Genomic DNA, 22,839 nt, shown 5'->3' on the forward strand with positions numbered 1-22,839 from the left:
ACTCCCGTTTCTTGGTATTGTCTGACCGTCATCATTATAGCAGCCCTGGTGGGCTATATCCTCCCAAGGGTCTTAAATCCGTGTTTGCAACCATCAGCAAATACATCAGATAGTCTCACTGCATTTAAAGAAACAAAATGAACGATAAGATGAACAGCAAAAACAATTCTTCCATGGACCTGAACAATTTTTGGTTAATCTCTCATGTATGATAGGATGAATAAATAGGGGGAGTTGTTAAACCAATTAAATAAGGAAGCCATTAGACAGGTGATTCTAATACCTAAGCAGCTTGAGTAAGCAAACCAAAACCTAAGCCTGTAAATGTCTCAAGGTTAAGAAATCAAACCTAAGGACAGCCAATCACAAACAGCCAATCACACCTTTCCAAATAAGGCAAAGGCTTACGCTATAACCGATCAAATATTTCCTTGCTTTGCTTCTGCTTTTTTTCTATAAAAGTCTTTCCACTAGCTCCTGTTAGTGGAGTGCTCCTAACCACTTCCAGTTTGGCAATGCCCAATTAAAAGCAATTTTTGCTCAAATAAACTATTAAAATTTAAAAAGGAAAGAAACAGTATGTCAGATGAATTAGATAAAAATTTCAAATTCAAAGTTTTAATTTCTAATATGGCAAATGTCAATAGATACTACCTAAAACAAACCAAAGCTCAAATATTTAAGAATGTAAAAGGGTCCTGAGCCCAGAAAGTTTAAAAAAACAAACACTAGTAGACAGTCTGACGTGATCTCATTTTCAAATCTGCCACTTCTGAGGCAACCTGTACTAAGTCTCTGTATTTTATAAGAAAAAGAGGAAGGAAATACTGCACTGTGTGATCTAGTAAAGCACCTCATTTTGCCTCTCTAAACTTTAATTTCCCTAGTGGGTTACCAGACCTCATGACCTTCTTTCAAAGAACAGTCCTGCTAACTCTAGGGTTTTATGACTCTGCACCTACCTCCAACCTTCCATCCATCTTTGATTAGCTCTCCCATACATACCTACAGGATAAAATCCACATTCTTCACCAAGGGAGAACGGACCCTTTAAATTTTGGCCCTAACTAGCTGCTCCTTCTCATTCCCTTGTTATGACCCTCTTACCCTACCCACTAATGACCTAGCCACACAAGATCATTAAACCAGTTGCTAGTCATGGGTGCCTTTAAAAAAAAAAAATTACTAGCTGTAAGCCCTTGGTTAAATTAATTCCTCTCTAATCCTTAATTTTCTTACATGTAAATAGTGATAATACCTACCATTTGTGAGGGGCTACGGTGAGGATTTAATGAGTGAATGATTATAAAGTGCTTAGCATTCTACCCAGCATACAGTAAGCATATGAGAGAGAGCTCTTGCCCATACTCATTCCTGGTGAAGGCACCTTTCTAACCCTCTTTGCCTGCCCTACCTTCAAGGTATTAGCTCCAATGTTCACTTCCTGCTCAGCAGCTGTTCCTGACCTCCCACCCCACCCTACAGTATTCACTGGTTTCCTAGCTATGTGTTCCTGAGTCTTTTTTTAGTACAATGTCTATCTCAAATCCCTTCATTCTGTATCATAACTACTCGTTTACCAGCCTTCTGAAAGTCCAATACTGGATTCATCTTTGTAAACGTAGAGCCTAATACGGTGCCCAGTGTGTAATGGATATGTCTCCAATTATTGACTTGAATTGTACAAGTGACTCAAATTAATGCCTAGGAAGTACACCACACTCCATAAAATGTAGGTAGTAACTAAACTCGGTATCTAAAAGTGAAATTAAAATTTCTGATAAAATATTACTTTGTTGCAAACTGCAAAATATTTCTTCTTTAATGTTTTATTAATTATTCAAGAAAATAATGGCTGTTCTAAGGTTCTAGAACTTTACCTGACACATATTAATAACCTGACTGAAAAATCACTGATATCTATTAAAAAAAAACACTTCATGGATCCTATCATCTAGAACTTTGTGGAAAATTTTTTTAAAAAACAAAAATTTTCTGGGATGAAAGCAAATGCACAATTAAAACATACAACAAAAGAAAATGTGTTAAATCTCTAACAAAATCCAGTATCTTTGGATTCACTGTTCTATTTCATTCACAAATCCAATCATTGTGAATACTTATATCAGACATCGGTTGCTTTCAATGGGGACCATTAGTGTCCCCCCTCCCCCCGCCCATACACACATTTTTGGTTGTCACAACTGGGGGGGGGGGGGTGAGACTTACTGCCATCTAGTGGCTAGAGACCAGGGATGCTGCTAAATATCCTACAGTACACAGGATGGCACCAACAAAGAATTATCTGGCCTCAAATATGAATAGTGCCAAAGTTGGGAAGGTCCACATTTATTTCTTTGACTGCTTTCCCTTCTTTTGAAAACATATTTTAAGATGCAAATCAAACATGGGATCCTTAAAAGGGACTGTTTTGTTTTGTTTTTTTAAATTTATTGGGGTGAAAATTGTTAGTGAAATTACATAGATTTCAGGTGTACAATTCTGTATTACATCATCTATAAATCCCATTGTGTGTTCACCACCCAGAGTCAGTTCTCCTTCCATCACCATATATGTGGGGACTGTTTTCCTTATTACTAATGCGTCACTTCATAAAAATCTTTGGATAATTCTGAAACTCACAGAAAAAAAATCCTGAAGAAAAAAGATCAAGTTCTGAAAATTAGACTACTCAAGAGGAAGCTGGGATCTGAAACATTCTAGTGTCACTTGATCTTGGAAAACATGACCAAAAGGAAAACAGCAAATAGTTTTCTACCATACGATGAGGGCTGGTCTTCACTGCGTGAATAACAGGATGAAAGTACTTGTAGACAAAACTTTTACATTTTAAACAAATGATGGGTGAAATATACAGTGTTGCTACCCCTACTCTAGTAAGGTTTACATCAATGAAAACTATTCTATTCATATTAAAATGGAAGTTCAATAGCTTTCTTTACCCACAACCCCGGGATTTAAGGGGGTAGTGTAGTATTACAATTAGATTTTTTCCCCACCAAAGTACCATGTTCAGAAGAAACTAGTAAAACTTCTTTTTTTTTATAACCTTAAGACATTTGTAATTTGCCTTAAAAATTGATGATCAAACTCAACAGCAAAAAACAACCAACCAACCAAACAGATGCAAAAAAGGGCACCTGAGAATTTGCACAGACATTTCTTCAAAGATATACAAATGGCCAACAGGCACATGAAAAGATGTTCAACATGTCTAATTTTTAGGGAAATTCAAATCAAAACCACAATGAGATACCATTTCACACTCATGAGGATGGCCATTATCAAAAAAACAGAATATAACAAGTGTTGGCAAGGTTGTAAAGAAACTGGGTCCCTTGTGCCTTGCTGTTGGGAAGGTAAAATGGTGTAGATACTGTGGGAAACAGTATGGCAGTTTCTCAAAAAATGAGAATCACCATATGATTCAGCAATTCCACTTCTGGTTATATGACCAAAAGAACTGAAAGCAGGGACTCCAACAGATAGTTGTTCCCCCACATTCATAACATGTTTAACAGCCAAAAGGTAGAAGCAAACTAAGCATTCACCAACAGACGACTGCATAAACAAAATGGGGAACGAACATGCAATGGAGTATTATTCAGCCTTCAAAAGGAAGGAAAGTCTGACAAGCTACAACAGGGATTAATCTTGAGGACATTACGCTAAGTGAAATAAACCAGTCACAAAAGGATAAATACTGTGTGATTCAATTTATGAGGTAACTAGAGTAGGCAAAACACAGAGACAGAAAGTAAAATGGTGGCTGCCAGGGGCTGGGGGAGAGGGGAATGGGGAGTTGTTGAATAGATACAGAGGGAGTGTCAGTTTGGAAAGAGAAAAAAGTTCTGGAGAAGGATGGTGGCGATGATTGCACAATAATGTGAATGTACTTAAAGCCACTGAACTGTATACTTAAAATGGTTAACATGGTAAACTTTGTGTTATTTTAACACACACACACACACACACACACACACACACACGACCTAAGAAGTAAATACAAAGTGAGCTGTTCTTCTCTTTGTTCCTTAGAAAAAGGTGAGAGATTCCAAACTAGCCAGTTTTAACTGGCTACCTGCTGCTTTCTGTCCATAAGCCTCTGCTGAATCAAGGGGCCCCTTGCCCTGGTTTATCCAGGTGAAGTTCCTCAAAAATGATTTCAGAGAAATGAGTCAGCTCTAACTGGTGATTCTACAACTACTGCAAAAAAAAAAAGGGGGGGGGAAGCACTCTGGTTCTCAACTGTGTAAATGATAAATTAAGTTCTTTAAAGCCAAAGTTAATGAAAAGTTGTCAAAATTTATCAAATTTAGGATACTTATTGAGAAAAACTGTATTGATATATTAAAGAGCAAGAATGTGTTTTTGATTATGAAACCAGTATTTTAACTTCAATTTTGTACTGGTCCACAGATTTCTTCTATCATTAGAAACTACAAAGACTTCTATGGGAAAAGATCTGATAAAAAAAAAAAAAAGATAAACTCAGTTAACTAAAAAAAGAGTGAAACTGACAAAAGAAGAAAGCTTTCTTTTATTAGACAAAGGTAGTGGCAGAAACAGAACCACAATCCACCAGCAGTAAGTTTTCTTTTTGCTGCCATCAGCTTTCATTACTGATATTTAAAAAATCAGTAATTTATTTCCTAAGGATTTCTAAGTACACTAGAAAATATAGACCTCAGAAATTAACTTTTCTTGAGTTCTAGTTTCCATCAAGCTTTCACCTATGAGCATTTATAAATATCAAACATGTCTAAACTTTAGACAGGTACTGGCTCCACTTTATAGGTAGTTAAGAATAAATAAGTTTAGAGTTCACAGTCACTAACGTGGTCGATTCAACCACAATAATGAAAATTGGTTCCATTTCTCTTCCTATTCTGAAGTCCAATAGTTTACATAAATGAGAAAAAACAAAATTATTAAAGACTACTTTTTAAAGAGTACCTCATTTTAACAGAAAATAACTAAACTGAGCTTAAAGATACTACATGAGGTTAGCTTGCTCAGAAAAGATTAAGTACAAGTAACTCTTTGGGATGCAATTAGAATTGCAGTTAACGTTTTTAAGCTTATTATCTTTGAATGGGGTTAAATGAAAGGAACATGTTAATCTACATGACGACTGCTGGATAATTAAAGCTTACCCAAAAAAACATGAAGGAATATTATTCAGTCTTAAAAAAGTAATTCTGAGATTTGCTACAACATGGATGAATTGTTAAAACGTATGCTAAGTGAATAAGCCAGGCACCAAAGAACCAGTACAGTACGATTTCATTTATGAGGTACCTAGAGTAGTTAAGTTCACAGAGACAGAAAGCAGAAGGGGTGATTAACAGGGACTTGGAGAGAGAAGAATGGGAAATTGTTTAATAGATATAGAGTTTCAGTCTGGGAAGATGAAAAAGTTCTGGACCTGGCTGGCAGTGATGGTTGCACAAGGTAAATGTACTTAATGCCACTGAACTGTACCCATAAAAATAGTTTAAATGGTAATTTTTGTTATCTATATTTTGCCATAATTTTTTTGGCATTAAAAACACAATTAGGTGGTTTCAAAACGTATTGTTCTAATAGAAAAAAATGGAAATAGGCTATGCTCTTGTTAATCTATTACTAAGAATCATGAGGCTTATTTTCTGGTAGGCTTCAAGTGGCCCTAAAACTCCCTACTTAACTTTAAAAATTATAAGATGGTGGACTAGCAGAAAGATCCAGTCATTTTATGTTCAGATTTTGGGGATATGTGATCAGATTCTCTGATCTGTAGATATGTGATCAGATTCTGCTAAGTGAAAAATTGTGGGTAAAGTGAAAAAATTACTTTTCTATATATTCTCACTGTGTTCAAAACAACCTTGGACCATAATACTTTTAGTTTAAATTCCAAAGAACCTAGGCCCACAGAGTCATTACGTTCTTGGCAATCCCTTAAGACTGAAAACCTTCAGCCACCTGAAGGACAGTGTTACAGCAATTAATCAAAAAGAAAACCCACAGGCCCTCCCCCTATCCCCATTCAATTTAAGCAGTCTTCATTTTCCACAGTAGTAAATTTTCTAGCTACGTCTTGTAGACCTCAAAGTACTGGAAAGGAAGCTCCCATTGAAAGGCAGTTGTTTATCTTAAGATACTGTAAATGATACTAATTTTTGTTCATTTGAAATATATAAGTTGTGCTATAACAAAAAACAAACAACAACAACAAAAAAGACTGAAAACCTGCTACTCAACTAACTCAAACCAAAAAGCACCAAACACTCATGCTCCCTGAAAGTAATAAGCAGATATAACATGTCTGCCTGAGAAATAAGAAATCCTTCTGTATGGCAGGCAGCACAGCCTCCCGAACATCTACGGGATGCCTCCCTCCAGGGACGAGCGGAGGAGAAATCTAAGCTATCAATCATAAGAGTGTGATTTTCTCATTCCCTTAACTGAACACAGAATGCAAAATCAGATATATTTCTTGTATTAATAACTGAAATGTTTCAAAAGGCATAAACCAAGAAAGCATACAGATCAAGTGAAAAATTGTTTTTTGTTTTTAATTCCAAATAGTTACATACAACTGCTGTAGCCTTTACCAAATCCACAAGTAAATTTGAACTTTGGGTTTTGCCTTTTTCCAATTTCACTTTCATGCTGTAATTAATTATATCTCCTTCCTATCCAGAATAAAAAAGAAGTTTGATATTTCTCACTTCTGAACTCTGTTAAGGAAGTGCCAGACCCAAGGTTAGAAAGGCACCTAACTCCCTACCAGGAAGCCTAAAGCCATATACTATTTAGTGAACTTATTTATTTATAAATGACGTGGAATTACTCACTAAGAAACTCCAGCCCAAGTCCTTCTTCTTATATAACTCCTTTGCAGTTTCTTCCAGTGGAAACAAACTCAAAGCTACAGTTCAAATGGCTCCAACTACCATATGACAGAGCACATTTGGAAGGCTAGTCTGCACCTCCCTCCACCATTGAAAATAACATTCAAAGAATCATAGAAGTCCCCAGTTTGGGTTATGTAAATCATGTCTAGAAGCCAGGTGTCTATTAAATGTGTGTCTTACTCTAATTCCAACACCAGAATTCCACTACATGTTAACGTTTTTTTCCCCAGTAACCAACTGGAAGAGAACACTGACATAAGCCATTAAAGGAGTTCCTCATTAGAATAGACACATATTAAACCTCTATCAAAAGTATTAGCCATCACTTAAAAATTACCTTCAGATCAAGGGCTTTTTTTAAATAAAATAAAAATTAATCTGGTTGATTTAATTTTCTTCTTGGGGAGTAAACTAATTTATTTAGGGGTTTAGAGATTAAAGTTTTTCAACAGCTAAGACATTCCTTTGGCCACCCTGGAAATCAACATGCATTTCAGCTTGACCAATATCAAATTTGTTAAAGGTGGAATCTGGAAGTAGCTCAGTCTACACTTTAGGCTTAAGCGTCCCAAAGAGCCTTTTTTCCATTAATCCAACATTTCCAAGAGAAGAGAAGGGTCTCGAGAATTAAAAAGGAAAAAAAAAAGACAAAAAAGAAAAACAATGGATTCTATTTAAATAAAATGGAAAGCACTAAGTGGATGCACAAATTACTTTGTGACACTGTATCTTGATAGAGCTTACTTCTAGAACAGTACTGTCCAATAGAAATTTACTAGAAGCCAAAAATGTAATTTAAAATTTTAAGTAGCCACACTATAAAAAGTAAAAACAGGTGAATTTTAGTGTTTTATTAAATGTTATATACTCAAAATATTTCAACATGCAGTCAACATAAAAATACTTTTTTTGCTACATCTTCAAAATCCAATGTCTATTTTTTCTAAACAATTTTATTGAGATATAATTTCACACCATAAAACTGACTCATTTAAAAGTGTACAATTAAAAAGTTTGCATCACCCTAGAATGAAACTTTATACCTATTAGCAGTCACTATTGCCAATTCTTGTCCACCTCCAACCCTGGGCCACCAGTAATCTACTTTCTGTCTCCATAAATCTACCTATTCTAGACATTTCATATAAATAGAATCATATAATATGTGGTCTTTCGTACTGGCTACTTTCACTGAGCATGTTTTTGAGGTTCATCCATGTTATAGCATGGATCAATACCGAAGCACAGATGAGCTAATTTTCAAGTGCTCAACAGCCACATGGAGCTAGTGGATTCAGTATTGGGCAACCGACTTTTAGAACCAAAAAGCTCCCCAATAAACAAGCATTATCATCCTCTAAATAAGAGACCATGTCAATGCTTAAAGAAATGCCATTTATGAAAGGTTTACCACATTTAAAAATAACGATTATAGTATATATAAAAACCATTAAGAAAAACTATTATCAGGGTGTTATCTTGATAGTCACATATATTTCTCATTATAATTACAGGTAGTTCCAATAAGTCAGCAAAATGATACCTACAAGCACACATTTCCTCTTTAAAAGTACAGAATTACTTAAAAAAAAAAAAAAGTAGAATTTAGTTACAGGGTACTTACCACTTTAAACTTTAAAACTATCTTTGTTGATGATTTAAAAAAAAGCAAAACAGCAAAAAAACCACCATCCCTTGTTCGGGATTACACCCACAATTCACACAAGTTAAAAAAAATTTTTTATGAAAGAAAACCAATAAAATGCACTTAAGCCATCAAAAATATATTTTTTTAATTTAATGGCATTAAGAAAATCTCAAACGGTTAATTTTAACTAAGCCAAATTCTAAGCCAGCCCTATTTTATTAAGCTATAATGAGTGTTTTCCCACCTGATTCTAAGAATGTAATTTATTACCCTCATTTAACATATATTTCTAATCTCTTCTACACCAAGAAAAGTTTTTAGAGTATGACTCTGAGACTCTTAGGAGAAACCAACTCTATTTTGCAAAGTTAATTTTAAAATATGTTTCACTTACTATTTTATCTATCTGGAAAGTTCACTTATCACACGAAGTAAATTTGGAAAGATGCTCTGTAGAGGTGCCTTTATACAATTTCCAGCAGCAGTTAAACTCTGATAGCATATAATTTAATGAACGGCTAATAATTTAAGTAAATAAATTACCAGAGGGTGCTCTTTCTATTTCTCACAAGAGAAGCAATCACAAAACTCCCCTTTATTGATAAAGGCAATCACGTGGTTTGTACTCTAAGACACAGGTTTTTTTGTTTTTTTGTTTTTTTTAAGTAAGGGGAAAGTGCCTGTGATGACATTTTGGCTAATTCTGAGCTTTAGAAAATGCTAATGTTTAATTTATTTTAAAATGAGAATACCACATTATCCTTTGTTTCTTGTGCATGAATGATTCCTGTTCAGGGCAGAGTGAAATTATACCACGGCTTCTGAGAATGACCATAGAAAGTCTCCAAGTGAAGACAACCCAAAAAGGTAAAAGAGAAGAACAAGATCACCAAAAGTGCTGAGTAAACTTCTACCATAAGTAAAATAGACTAACAGAGGTTTCAAACTCATGCCGAAAGTTTAAAACACAAGCAAGGCTATGGAAATTTCCATTTTCTATATAACCCTGGCATCAGAAAGATAAAAATAAATGTACTCTTTTATTTATGGCTTCAATATTTCTTAGTGATTTCTGGGTGTTCCCTGATCAGAAATTAGGCATTGTTTAATCAGTTAACTCCCTTATTTCTCAAAGAGGCAAACTGAGAAAGAAGCTCTTATTCACAAAGTAACCATGAGACTAAAAATTTGTGATTAAAGCATAATATTGCTTTTTTTAAAAGAGTTTGCTTCCAAGTCAAATACAATTTGGCATATCATTTTTAATTTTAAAAGTTGTTACTTAGGACTTTAATCTGAATTACCTTTCAATTTTTAAAGCAACATTTTAAAAAGTTACATCGAGATTAAATTAAAACTCACAAGATACCAGGTCACAAGTTTACCCTAAGTCTATTTTCATTCCTTCCACCTATCAATCAAACCAAAATAAATCCCAGCACAATCCAAGTGGAAAGAATGAAAAGGGGTATGGGAGAGACAGGACTTTACTTCAAACAGACTAACTAATAAAGCTCCTGGGGAACTTTGGTAATTAATTAATAAAATAAAATTTTGGTAATTCTTTATCACCAAATGTAGTCCATGTTTGTGACATACCCAAGCAATGGAATGGCAGAAGCTGTTTTTCAAGCCTTAGGTTCTAAAGGGCAGAAGACAAGTTACAGTTAAAGCTAGGGAGTAACAACAGAAAGACGACTGAAAATAGTAGAGTTCACACCAGCTTCTCGTCCTTCTAGTCCTCCCCTCCTTCCTGGGGAGGGGACTGCACTGCCTCTTCCCTGGGAGCAAACCTCGCTTAGCGAGCAGCCACTTCTAGCTGCTCCTCCCTACAGCCTGCCCAGTCACAGTGCACAGCCTTCCTGGTCCCCTCACCCTGCCCCACCCCCTGGGCTGAGGGCCGGGCAGAAACTCTGGCAAAATAAGGAAGCCTCTGGGAGGTGGCAAGCAGCCAACTAACTCAAACTGGATGATTCCAGATTAGGCTGGTTTGAGTCACAAACAAGCAGTTCCAAGCTTTCCCCACAATATTTAGACACATTGACTACCCAGGCGGCACACAACAAGTTCTCATTTGCTCTCAAAGCTAAGTCTACCTTGTTGTCATTTCCCGAGCAGCGGAGGATTTAAATGAAAGCAGGGTTCCTAATACAGAGCAAATTTGGGTTAGCTCAGCACTTGTTTCCAAAACTGATTGCCTATTCCATATAGAACCCTAATGCTGAGAACACCTACACCTCTAGAAAGCCTTACTGAAATGTTGTACTTGACAAAAAAACGAAAACCAGAAAAGAACCTGATCTATTATTTATAGATCTCCATAAAGAAGTTAAGCCCACCAGGGCAATCAGAAGGCAAATACTTCCATTTTCCATATTTAAAACAAATAAGGCTTGTCTGGCTAATATGACCCCAAAAGACAGAAGGTTGTATACAGCTTATTGCCCAATAATAAACCATACCGCAGCCTAGAAAGGAATGTGTTACAAAAATGTGGGCTCAAGTGATCTCTGCAGTTTGCCTGCCACTAATGGAATGGAAAAAAAAATACCGTGTTTCCCCGAAAGTAAGACCTAGCTGGACAATCAGCTCTAATACGTCCTTTGGAGCAAAAATTAATATAAGATTTTATTTTACTGTAAGTTCTAATGTAATGTAATATATAATATAATAATACAGTATAACATAACATAATAATATATAATACCGGGTCTTATATTAATTTTTGCTCCAAAAGACACACTAGAGCTGATTGTCCGGCTAGGTCTTATTTTCGGGGAAACACGGTACTACTAATAAAATAAAATAAAAATATTATATAAACATTATACATACACATATATATATACACATATACACGTACATACACACACGTGTACACAGAGGGTGCCAAAAAATGTATACACATTTTAAGATAAAATCTCTTAAAATGTGTATACATTTTTTGGCACTCCCGGTATATACATATCACCGAAGCACGTACTGCTAAACATTTATTCCATGTTGCGAAACAGCCCCAAAATTGCATTAAAGGAAGGAGCAAATGCTGCTTCTTTTGGAAAGTAATAGGTACTTAACAAGGCAGCTACTCAAAGGAGATGACTTCATGTACATTTTAAATCTAAAAACTTTCTCCAGCATTGCAGCTACACCAACGTACCTGTTGTTCTCCTTTTCCACCAACCCTTCTCCCTCCAAGTAGGTAAGTTTTTAAAGAACTTTGATACCAATATTTCAAGGAGAGATAATAGTTAATCATACAGCCGATAAAACCACTAGCTGGCTTTTATTGAATTCCATCACAAATAAGAGTTGCAAATTTCAAGATAAAAACTTCATTTAATAGGTAAAGGTCCAGACCAATGAATACATTTTAGTCATAACACTGATTTTCAGCAAGACATTCTCGCTTTTGAAATCTTAGATAATTTCAACTATCTAAGAAAGTAAAAATGAGGCAGAAGGACAAAATAATAAAGCAGGCAAAGAATGATTGTGAAATACAGAAATAAATCAGCTATTTAAAGCAACATAGTATTTTACTTAGGTTTAAAATTAGAGTGCAAATATTTTCATTTTAAATGAAAATAAGGGGCAAAAAATAAAGAAATATCCTTTCTAAGAATATTTATCATCTTTGACTTTGGCTTCTTAAAAGGCTTAGATAAAACTTTATTGTTCCTCCTTGAACGTCCTCTGCTCCCAAAACATAGACTTCACTTGTTATACCAAAAATCAATAAACATCTAATCACTGATTTTCACATTTTAATTAGCATAATTTATGTTTCAATGGTCTCTGGGCACAAGTACCTTCTCTTTACACACTCAAAAAACACAAACAAAAAATCAATTTAAGTGATTTATCTCAAACTGACAGGTATAAACAAAGGAGCAAAAAGGAGAAAGGCTGATATTATGCAATAAAACCAACTTAATTAATTTCTACTCTCACGTCAATATCACCAAATACAGTTTATTTCACTTATATCAACTTTTTCCAAGATTAAAAGGCATTATTTTTAGTGGTAGTGACTTTCTTCTGTGAATACAAACTATTTTGACCCTACAAAATATATCTGAGAATAAGAAAGCACAATGTGGGGCAGACGAGTGGGTCAGTTGTTTAGAGCGCGAGCTCTGGGCAACAGGGCTGCCAGTTCGATTCCCACGTGGGCCAGCGAGCTGCGCCCTCCGCAACTAGAATGAAGTCAATGAGCTGCCGCTGAGCTCCAGGGAGGTCAGATGGCTCAGTTGGTTGGAGTGCATGCTCTCAACCACAAGGTTCTCAGTTCGACTCCCGCAAAGAATGGTGGGCTGCGCCCTCTGCAACTAACAAATGGCAACTGGATCTGGAGCTGAGCTGCCACCCTCCACAACTAAGATTGAAAAGGACAACTTGACTTGGATGGAGCTAGCTGATGAGTCCTGGGAAAAACATACTACTGTCTCCCAATAAAAAGTACTGAAAATACACACTGTTCCCCAATAAAGTCTTATTCTCCTTCCCCAATAAAAAAATATTTTAAAAAAAGTTAAAAAAAAGCACAACGCAGCAAAATTTTTATCTCCAAATGAATCCAGAAATTATCTGCCTATTCATTATAGATCACTTCTGATGATAAAAATTCAGACAAATGCGTTTTTATGATTAAACATTTTAACAATCACCGTAAAAAATCACTAATTATTAATTCCTTTAACATTTTAAGAACTGCCTTTTACTTCACATATGTATTAAAATAAAACTGCTGCCATATCTGACAGTGCCCAGCACTTAATATAAATCATAGCAAATTGTACAGACAGGTAATAAAACGAGCATTCCTTTCCCCAATCAGCATTCTAAATAAGCACACTTACACTTATTTTTACAAAATAAGAGAAATAAAAGGTACACTGTTAGTATCACTTTGATATATGCAATGCCACCATTCCCAACGGTTTCCCCCTCTCACCTTTTCAGTCTCATCCAATATCCTTTCACAAGGTTCCAAGATGACAGCAATTTTGAAAGATTTTCTACATAAACTTAAAAGGAAATTGTCTCATAACTAAAATAAATGAACTACAAAACTTCCTCATCATATCACAGACAAAAGGGCATTTGAATAAAATTCCCCCTCTAGGAAACTATAATCTACAATGTCTGGATTGTTCACAAAATGATTTGCAGAATTGGCCTTTATAGAAAAAAAATGATTATTAGATTGGAAGCTGTAATGCTAACACTTTTTTAGTTAAAAGAGCCACAATTCTTTTAAATTGTATCTGTTGTAAAAATCCACAATTTGTTCAAAATTGTAATTACTGTTTATAATTCAGGCAAAATAATCTTAAACTATCTAATATTAGAAAAACTGAGTGGGGTTGTGGACAAATTTTGATATAATTTACTCAAAACATATAATTAAAAAGAAATACACAAGTTCTACAAATAATACCAGCAATAAGAAATATTTTTCAATTCTTTCAATAAAAAGTAAATTATTCTAATGCAAAGCTAACATACTGGACAAGACAGGGGCATAAAGCATGCATGCCATACCCTATCATAATACAGAGTCAGAGTGAAAAGTCTGACTGCTCCAAGTTCTACATGCTTCATGTTTACTTGCTTTAAACAAACATCACAAAGGCTCTTTCACATATCAACTTTCCTGCCTTGGAATTGTTTTTGTGTGTGTCCCTCTCTTCTCCTTACTGTCCCCCAGCTTCTTCCTTGTATCTTCCAACTTATATGACAATTCAAAAAAGATATTCTAATAATGTAACAATTATACAAAGAAAAGTTCATAAAATTTCATCAATACATTATTTAAATCAACTTATTCCAATTTTTTAAATCTAAGAAAGGTTGCTCTAAAATTCTGATTTCTTCAAATAGTTAACTAAGCACAATTTAAGACCACATGGCTTACTGAAAGCCACAGAGACAAGAGATAATGAAATGTCACCCACTATAGTTATTTTCATGTAGTTATCTTTGCTTACTGTACTCTAAATGCCTATTTCTGCGATTAGAAACAGTAAAAGTCTGTAGTTACCTGACATATTCTTCTTTAGACAAACCAACACGTATAGAGGAACAAATAGGAAAATGCTGACCAGAAGCCCAAAAAATATTTTAAGGGGGCAGAATTTGGGGCTGCCTTTGGTAAAGCTAGAAAGATGCACCTAGCCATAGACACCTAATTACATGGTAACTCTTAATTAGCCATATGTAGGTCTTGTTTTGGATTAGCCATAGTCAATGGTTAACCCAAACTAGTTCTATTCTTGAGGCACCACACAACCTGCTATCTTATTCCATAAATTTGGTGCGCAAAAATAGCCCTATTTGTTAACTAAATAAATGAATGGCTGAATGTACTCAAAAGTTAACTTTCACCTAAAAAGAGATTTAGAGAAGTAGCCTATTGACAGGGAGAGGAGATGGAACAAGAAACAGGTTTTTTGGATTATCCAAATCTCTACTCCCTTCCATTCCCCCTTCATCCATTCCCCTCTGTGCCACTGCCTCAAGTCATTCAGTAAACCTTTAGAGTGTGTAGAATCAAGGGCTAACTGCAAATACAAAGGTGCCAGAAACCCTTTGCAGCAATCTGGTGAAATCCATGGACCATTTTCAGAATGCTTCTAAATGTATAACGTAAAATAAGTAAGAATAAAAAGGAAATCAATTACATGGACACAATTATTAAAATGTTTACATGTTTGTGATACAGTAATACTTCTTTACCGACATTAAATAACACCTAACATTAAGTATAATAGCTATTTCCCAGTAATAATGAATATAAGCCCAATTTTGAGATATGTGCAACAATAAATTACCTGTGGATTTATATTGGTCACAAAATACCTCATACTGTTAATATTACGGTTTTGTGTTGCCTGCTTTCGTACTAGGAGACAATGCTTAATTTCTGTTACAGGTTAGGGGAAAAGATGTAATTTTTTCCCTCCATCCAAGTTCAGGGACCCTGAGACAGCCCAGTCATCTCTGGCTGTGATCAAAGTAAAAAACTGGAAAACAAAGCTCAGTCAAAACCACTTTAAGATATCAGGAAAGTCTGTGAACTAATTTAACTTCAACAAATCCTTCAATTCCTTTGGCCTGAATTAAAGAAAATTCTTACAACATGATAAGGGGGGGGGGGGAGGGAATCCAGTAATAGGAAACTACAGAAATAAGGTACATTCACAATCTTCACTCAAGGGCTTTTAAAATAAATGCTTCTGTGAAGTTTATGTAAATTTTTCTGTTGAAAGTATAAGTGACTCCCTAAATGACCATGAGAAAGAAAGACATACAGCAGCACAGAGCTTGCATACAGGAAAATTTATACCATTAAACTCCAGTTCTTACCAGTTAAATACTGTGAACAGTTTTGCAAAAACAATAGGTGTTAACATTTATAAGGACTTCACAACTAGACTGCCATTAATTCCATGTTTACTCATTTGAAATGCACTGCTAGGATTCTATTCACCAAAACTGTAACAATTATGGGGGATGGAAGGTGAATAATTTCCCAATCAGTCATGCAGACAGAATAGGAACCTGTTTCTATAGATAAAACCAAGCTGTATTTTGTCTACTATAAGGCATTAATTTTTAAACATTTTTTAAAGGACTTGGAATGTCAGTTTCACAATCATTAACTTTAAAGATTACAAACTTATTTCTTCCAAAAGGCTATTGAACATTCGGAATCTACATAATATCTCAAAATATTATACTTTGAAGTCAACATAATTATAGAGGAAAAGAGGAAATCCGATAAAAGGGAGGCTGAACCCAGGAATAATGGATATGCTCTGAACACCAAAGGGTTTTATTTCTGTGCACTTGCTTCAATCACAATATAGTGACCAAACCTTTTAGCTATTCACATCGGTTTTGCTTTATACTTTGTGTTAACTAAGAATTATATCTCAGTGTTTGTTGTATCTCAGAACTGTTTGTTGAACATGTACTCTGAGGAAGGCAATATACTAGGCTCTGCAGTGTGCACAGGCCTGTCCTGTTGTTACAGAACAGTACTGAAAGACCCATCATTAAAATTCACTGTTTTTCATAAAACAACAAAATCTAATTCTTAATACAATATCTCTCCACTCTCATAGTCCAAATCTTCCTTCTCTGAGTTACTGAAATAGCCTCCTAACCAGAATCTCTGTCTTTCCTATTCTAAGTCACCAGATGCCTCTTCTAAAGCACAGATCTCAACAAGCTATCTCCCATCTCAAAATCCTTCAACAGCTCATCTCTGCATAAAGAAAACCCAAAATTAGTGTGGTTAAGTCATTCTAAATTATCTGTTCTCAAAACATAATTCCATCCACTTTTATCTCTTCAAGTTGTTCCTTCTGCCCACCATGTTCCCCGTCTAGCCTAAAACTCATCTCTTCTTGCTTAAGTCCTATGTATCCTTCATAGCCCCTAAGTATGAATAAGGGAGCTGACAGAAGAGGAAATATCCTCTACGACTAGAATTTCGTCCCCCATGTAGATTTTCTAAGCTCATCTGCCTTTACCTTTGTGGCAGTTACCTTTCTGACTATAAATATTCAGAGGCACACAACTGTTTTTTTTGATTATGTAAACAGGGGACATCAAATTTATCACATCAGCTCTGGGTTCAAGCTTTTGAGCCTACGATGCTAAAAGCTAGATTCCCAAACCACTGTAACTCGCACCAAGTACCGTGAAGGCCTCGTATCATGTTGCTCCTCTAACTTCAACTCCTCCACAACTGGTTGGCTTTTCAACAAGTTTTGATCCAAGGTAATACAGCAGCATCCCTTTAATGAGGTAGGTTTGGGGATGACTAAATGGCTAAATGACTAAAATTTGAGTATTTTAAATAATTCTATGTAGAAGGTGGGACATGACAGGATTTTACAGTCAGTTTACAGAGTTCAAATGAATCTTGTCAATCATTTTATCTCAACAGTATACCAAATGAAGCCAAGAAAAGTTAAGGATTCTCATTCATGTCACAGAGCTGCAAAGCTAAGGCCAGAACCTAACTCTCCTGATTTCCTCAACTAAGTGTTGTTTCCTTATAATATGCTACATCTTCCAAAATATTTGAATTATATCTAGATAGATGTATAAAATGTTTCCATTTATTATTTCAAATCAGAAAATTTAGGAGGCCTAAAAGAACCATTTATCAATTATATGATCATTTACTTTTCTTACATTAATTCTAAGCAAGCAATACCAAAAAAAGGATAATAAATAATTAACCTGGACATTTTAATCAGGTCAGAGAATTTGTATCCTGTAAATTTAAAATATACACCACCTAAAGTTAAAACAAGGATATCTAGGATTAGCAGGTTGAATAACAACTGGAAATGGGAAACGCTCAGACTATCAACATTTGAAGTAGGAATAATAATAGCTAGCAATTATATAAGGCAGTTTTTATTTAACATATATGGTTATCAAGCTAAGCACTTTATGTTCATTTTTTTCATTTTGATTTTCACAATAACTTTATAAAGCAAGGTTCTTATAAAAGATGAGAAAACTGAGGCGTAGAGAGCTTAAGTAACTTGTCCAAGATTATGAAAGTAGCAAACTATATTGTCTACCTAGATCTGTGACATCAAAATCCACACACCTAACTTCTAAGCTATTTCCTGACAAGATTATCTTTATTATTTTTCATTTTTAGAATAAAACTCCTTTGTAAAACAATTCCCAACTAATGAAATTAGCTTACTCAGCCTTAGTGAACAACAAAGTTACAACCTGCATTTAAAGAAAGCTTTTCTACTTGAGTTTATAAATTGGCTACCACACTGATATTTAAATGTATTCATAAATTGATTCAGTCATTTATAATAAAAGTTTCAAAAATATATTTTACCAATACATCTTTAACCAGTTTTTACGAATTTTCAACCAGAATTAGAAATGTTAGTATTATACAGCTGAGAAATTTAAAAATTTTAAAAAATACCACATTTTAAGTGGCACAAGATCTGCTTTATAGATAACAGTTACCACTTTTCTTCCTTTGACAATTTTAATATTGAGCATCTGGAGGATGAAATAGTATCTGCAAATCATCACTTAGCTTTGGGTACTTGACAGAATGGTTAATTCAATGGCCACACACTATTCAAAGTTTAACTCATCATATACATAATCCAAAATTACTCTTTTTAAAGTACTACTAAGCTAAAAATCATTAGCATTGATCATCAACAATTTGTGACAATTTATTCAACATCTCGTCTGTTAAAACCAAAGGCTGTTAACCTACCTGTCACTGCTGGTACTACTGCTGCTGCTGATTGAATCACTACTGGAGGATCTACTCCTAGAGCCGCTGCCGCTAGGGGACCTTGTTGGTCTAGACGCTTGGCTAGCCAGCCTCTGAGGAGACTGATTTCTAGACTGGGATGAATGTGGTGACCGACTCCTGCTGTGCTGGTAATTCCGCTCTGGCCTTCTGCCTCGTACCTCCCGGGTAATATCATCCCTGTAGATATCCCTGTGTACCACACTGGGCAGTGTAAACTGCTCCCGAGCCCTAGGTTCGTATCGGGGGTCATGTGCATCAAAACGGTTTGGACTTCGACTCCGAGAAGTATAATAGAGCCCAAGTTGTAAAGTCCGCTCGCGAGGATCTCTATAGTAATCCTGATCGTAATGTCTTGTCCGATCAAATCCTCCCGTCCCCCGTTCATGGTGTCCATAGGCACTATGTTCATAAGCACGCTCCCTGTTATCTGAAGCCCTGCATTTAGGAGGGGGGAAAAATATTTAATCAATCAGAAAAGGGCAAGCAAAACTAAAAGCAAGTCATGCAAACATTCACTTCAGCATCGTCTTTGTCTTTGCAACTGGTCATTTTATAAACAGCATTAACCGACTTAATAAGCAAACACTAACAAGCTTAATATTTTACTTGACTCCAAAACTTATTTTCTCAGCTGAGCAATTATTGTTTTAACTGTATATTGGGCTTTCATGACTAGTATTCTGCAAGTCAGTTAGCAGCTCTTTTTATAAGGGTTTTCTGCCTTATATACAAAAATATACATATGTCATCTCCTCTTCATTTCAAGTTTAATGGAACAAGAAGAGACCGTCATTTGAATATCAAAGTGTGCTACACTGTCATCTCATTAAAATATATACCAAACGTTTATTTACTTTGCAAATTTATTTTAGGCATGATACATTTTAACACAGACATGAAAGCCCTATTGTGATGCATGTCCCAGCTGTAACGGCATTTTCAAAGAAGTCCAGAAAAAAATGTTAAGTGTAACTTGTTCTCATTAAATTTTGACTTCTTGGGTAATTATAAATACTACTAGATTATATAAATTGCTGTGCCCAAACAATCACATTTAATAATAAAAATGGAATCTTAAAAAGAAAAACAAACAAACAAAAAAGCACTTAGGATATAAAATATTGGATTGCCACATATTCTATGGTAAATTTAATTAAAGAATAAGTTGTTTAATCTCCTTGTGCTATCAAATTCCACAAAATTTTTAAAACACCTATTCAATGATTCAATTTATTAATATATGTACTTAATAGTTACAGGAAATATGTTATCTTAGGCTTTGGCTATACTCAAGTTGCCTGTGATGAAATTAGGCAACTTTGGGAACTGTTAAGATTCTCTAAGGTTGCTAGAGCAATAGTTTAACTTAAAATTTTTTCCGTAGGACACAAATATTTGTAAACTTAAAAGTATAAAAACTTTTGCATGTACAATTACACACATGCAACTATGTGTCAGTATTTAAAAACAAGTCTAATCCTATAAAGAAATCTTAAATTTTCTACTTTTGTAGGAAACCAGAACTCACTTCCTGAGTCTCTAAAAGACCATTTCACTTGAATTTCAACTTTAAGGTTGAGTTTCTTCTCAAACTTATCTTTGGATTTATCTTCTATCAAAAGAGATTAAAGAATCATGAAAAATACAAAAGAATTAGAATCTCTCCAATGAAGAATATCTGGCAAAAATCTTACAACTAATATTATGTCCCTAATACATGTCTAGATTCCAAATCTCTCCACTAATCTTCATTTTTCACCCACCATCTCATTTAGTAGCAACCATACTTTCCCAGGCTATTTTTGCTTTTTGTAGCTATTATGAAAAGCAACTGGCATGGCAAAAGAAATTCAATGATAATATCTTTTCTATTTAAATGTATTAAATGACTTTCTTTTTTATTCACTACATTTCTGGAATTTGAACAGATATTTCAATGTCTAAGAAACAAGAGAGCTTCCTTTGATATTTAAGAGAAATTTTCATAAATAATTCAATCAGCACCCTATCAAATGTTAATCAGTGAAAGCAGTTATTAATGATATAACAGAAGCAATAGGCAACAGTTCTAGAAGAATTACTGCTACAGCTGATATTTTATAAATTTGCAAAGTTTTTATCCATTAGGAAGATACAGAAGGCAGGCACAAGAGCTAGCAGAGCTGAATCTAATAGCTATTCTTTGATTCATCTATTAGTACTAAATACTTCTAGAGTTAGTGGGAAAAAGAGAAAGTTTGACTTGGGTTAGGAGAGGGGCTAATATACACAGCTCAGGACATACCAACCTTTTCCAAGTGTGGAAACACGACCTATAATCCCAATTAAATCTAGGGAGAGAATTGTGAACATAACTTCCCCAATTTTGGCCCCTCTTATGGGGGTAATCCACCTTCTTAATGGGCAAGGGTGTCAAATGATATTTAGATGAACCACAAGGAAAAAAAAAATCTTAGTGACCAGATAAAATAATTCCACTGGAAGCAAGTAGTCCCAGACAAACTGTAACTCTCAAACCCCCAGACTTCTTTCTTGAGTTAGTAGACAATTATAAATTGATCCACATTCATAAAAATTTCCAGCCCTAAGTATGAATCAGGCAGCTGACAGAAACGGAAAAATCCTCTACGATTCCACCAAATGAGGACAGCATAGTTGCTCGCCAATAGTTCACCTTTGTAGTTATCCAGCTCATTCAATTTTGAATGCTGTATCCACAACTGATCACCACCATATGTTCAAAGCTAAAGTACTTTTAATTGGACAGCAACTCGCTTAAGAAAGAAGACAGTAATCCTCTTCCCCTGGGCTAATGGAATTTCGACTGCATGGCATCCCATACATTCCAGCAATTAGAAAAGAATGGCTATATTCCAGGATTTAGGAACGTCCATCATCTCAAATTTCCCCCATTCCATCAAGGAGTATAATTCCAACATGAAAACTGTGTAGATCCAAAATGGAAAAATCAAACATTGCCTTCAGTCTTCTTCATCCAAGTACACATTTCCAGGTTAAGGTATTGTTTGTAGAATCCAAGCGGTTGAATCATTACGGTCTGTTAGGTTTTTCTGTGACAATCCAATTCTTTTGTACACTTTATGTAGTGAAAACTGAGAAGCAGATATTAACTTCTATAAGAATCTGTAGGCTCTAATATTCCAGGAATATTCCATATAGTACAACCACAAAATCTGTAGCCAAATAGCTCCATCAGGTATAAGGGATATATCCAAGGAAGGCCTTAACATTATCCAAGAGAAGAAATAATTAATTCTAGAAGACAGGTAACTCCAAAAATGACGCTGCCATATAAAATCTTCCACCACTTTATATCTCAGGAGTAGATATCCAACCAGCTGCAGGAAATATCCTCTACGATTCCATAAGACACCAGCCACTGGGATAGAAATCACTTCCGTTTCCAACCCAAAATAGGAAACATTGAGAATGCCCAAAACTTTAAATCCATCTGGGGCCCCTAAATATGAGTTTCTGTTTCTCACCATATCAAATACAAAATACCTGCCTACAGAAACCTTGGAACTTACCCATCAAGTCTCCGCTCATAACGTCCTTCTCGTGCATGAAGTGATGGTGGGGGGCCATAAGCAGGCCCTCCACCACCTCCTCTGAACCCAGAAACCTCTCTACTACGAGATGTTATGGAAACTGTATCATCCAATCCCCGAGCAGCACTCGGAATGGTGCCTGGTTCATTATAATCCGTGCGTAGGTCTCTATCTCCCATTTTGTTGACTGAGTTGTGAGCTTTCTGTGCACTTTTGATGTCCACAAAATCCACAAAAGCAGCCACTCCTCCTTCAGATCCCCTCTTAGGGAGAATTTTGACACTCTCCACGCGGCCATATCTGGAAAAAATAAAGTCAACATTATTGTTGCACAGAAATAATTTTACAAAAATAATTTTTGAAAAT

At 35.2% G+C, this 22,839-nt stretch overlaps 1 protein-coding gene across 2 annotated transcripts in view; it reads right to left on the minus strand.

Moving 5' to 3' along the window:
• SPEN (spen family transcriptional repressor) overlaps positions 1 to 22,839 on the minus strand; it is a 76,868-nt gene that overhangs the window by 29,389 nt on the left and 24,640 nt on the right. Inside the window, exons 2-3 of one of the 2 annotated variants that reach the window (XM_081056148.1) lie at positions 22,453 to 22,773; positions 18,860 to 19,336 (exon numbers count right to left, since the gene is read on the minus strand). In XM_081056148.1, coding sequence (XP_080912274.1) covers positions 18,860 to 19,336; positions 22,453 to 22,773 — 798 coding nt within the window. Of the gene's footprint in view, positions 1 to 18,859; positions 19,337 to 21,189; positions 22,774 to 22,839 lie in introns of both variants that reach the window. The other variant, XM_081056149.1, reaches the window with a different exon arrangement.

Source organism: Rhinolophus hipposideros (genome assembly GCF_964194185.1).
Source record: "Rhinolophus hipposideros genome assembly, chromosome: 8".
Lineage (NCBI taxonomy): Eukaryota > Metazoa > Chordata > Mammalia > Chiroptera > Rhinolophidae > Rhinolophus > Rhinolophus hipposideros.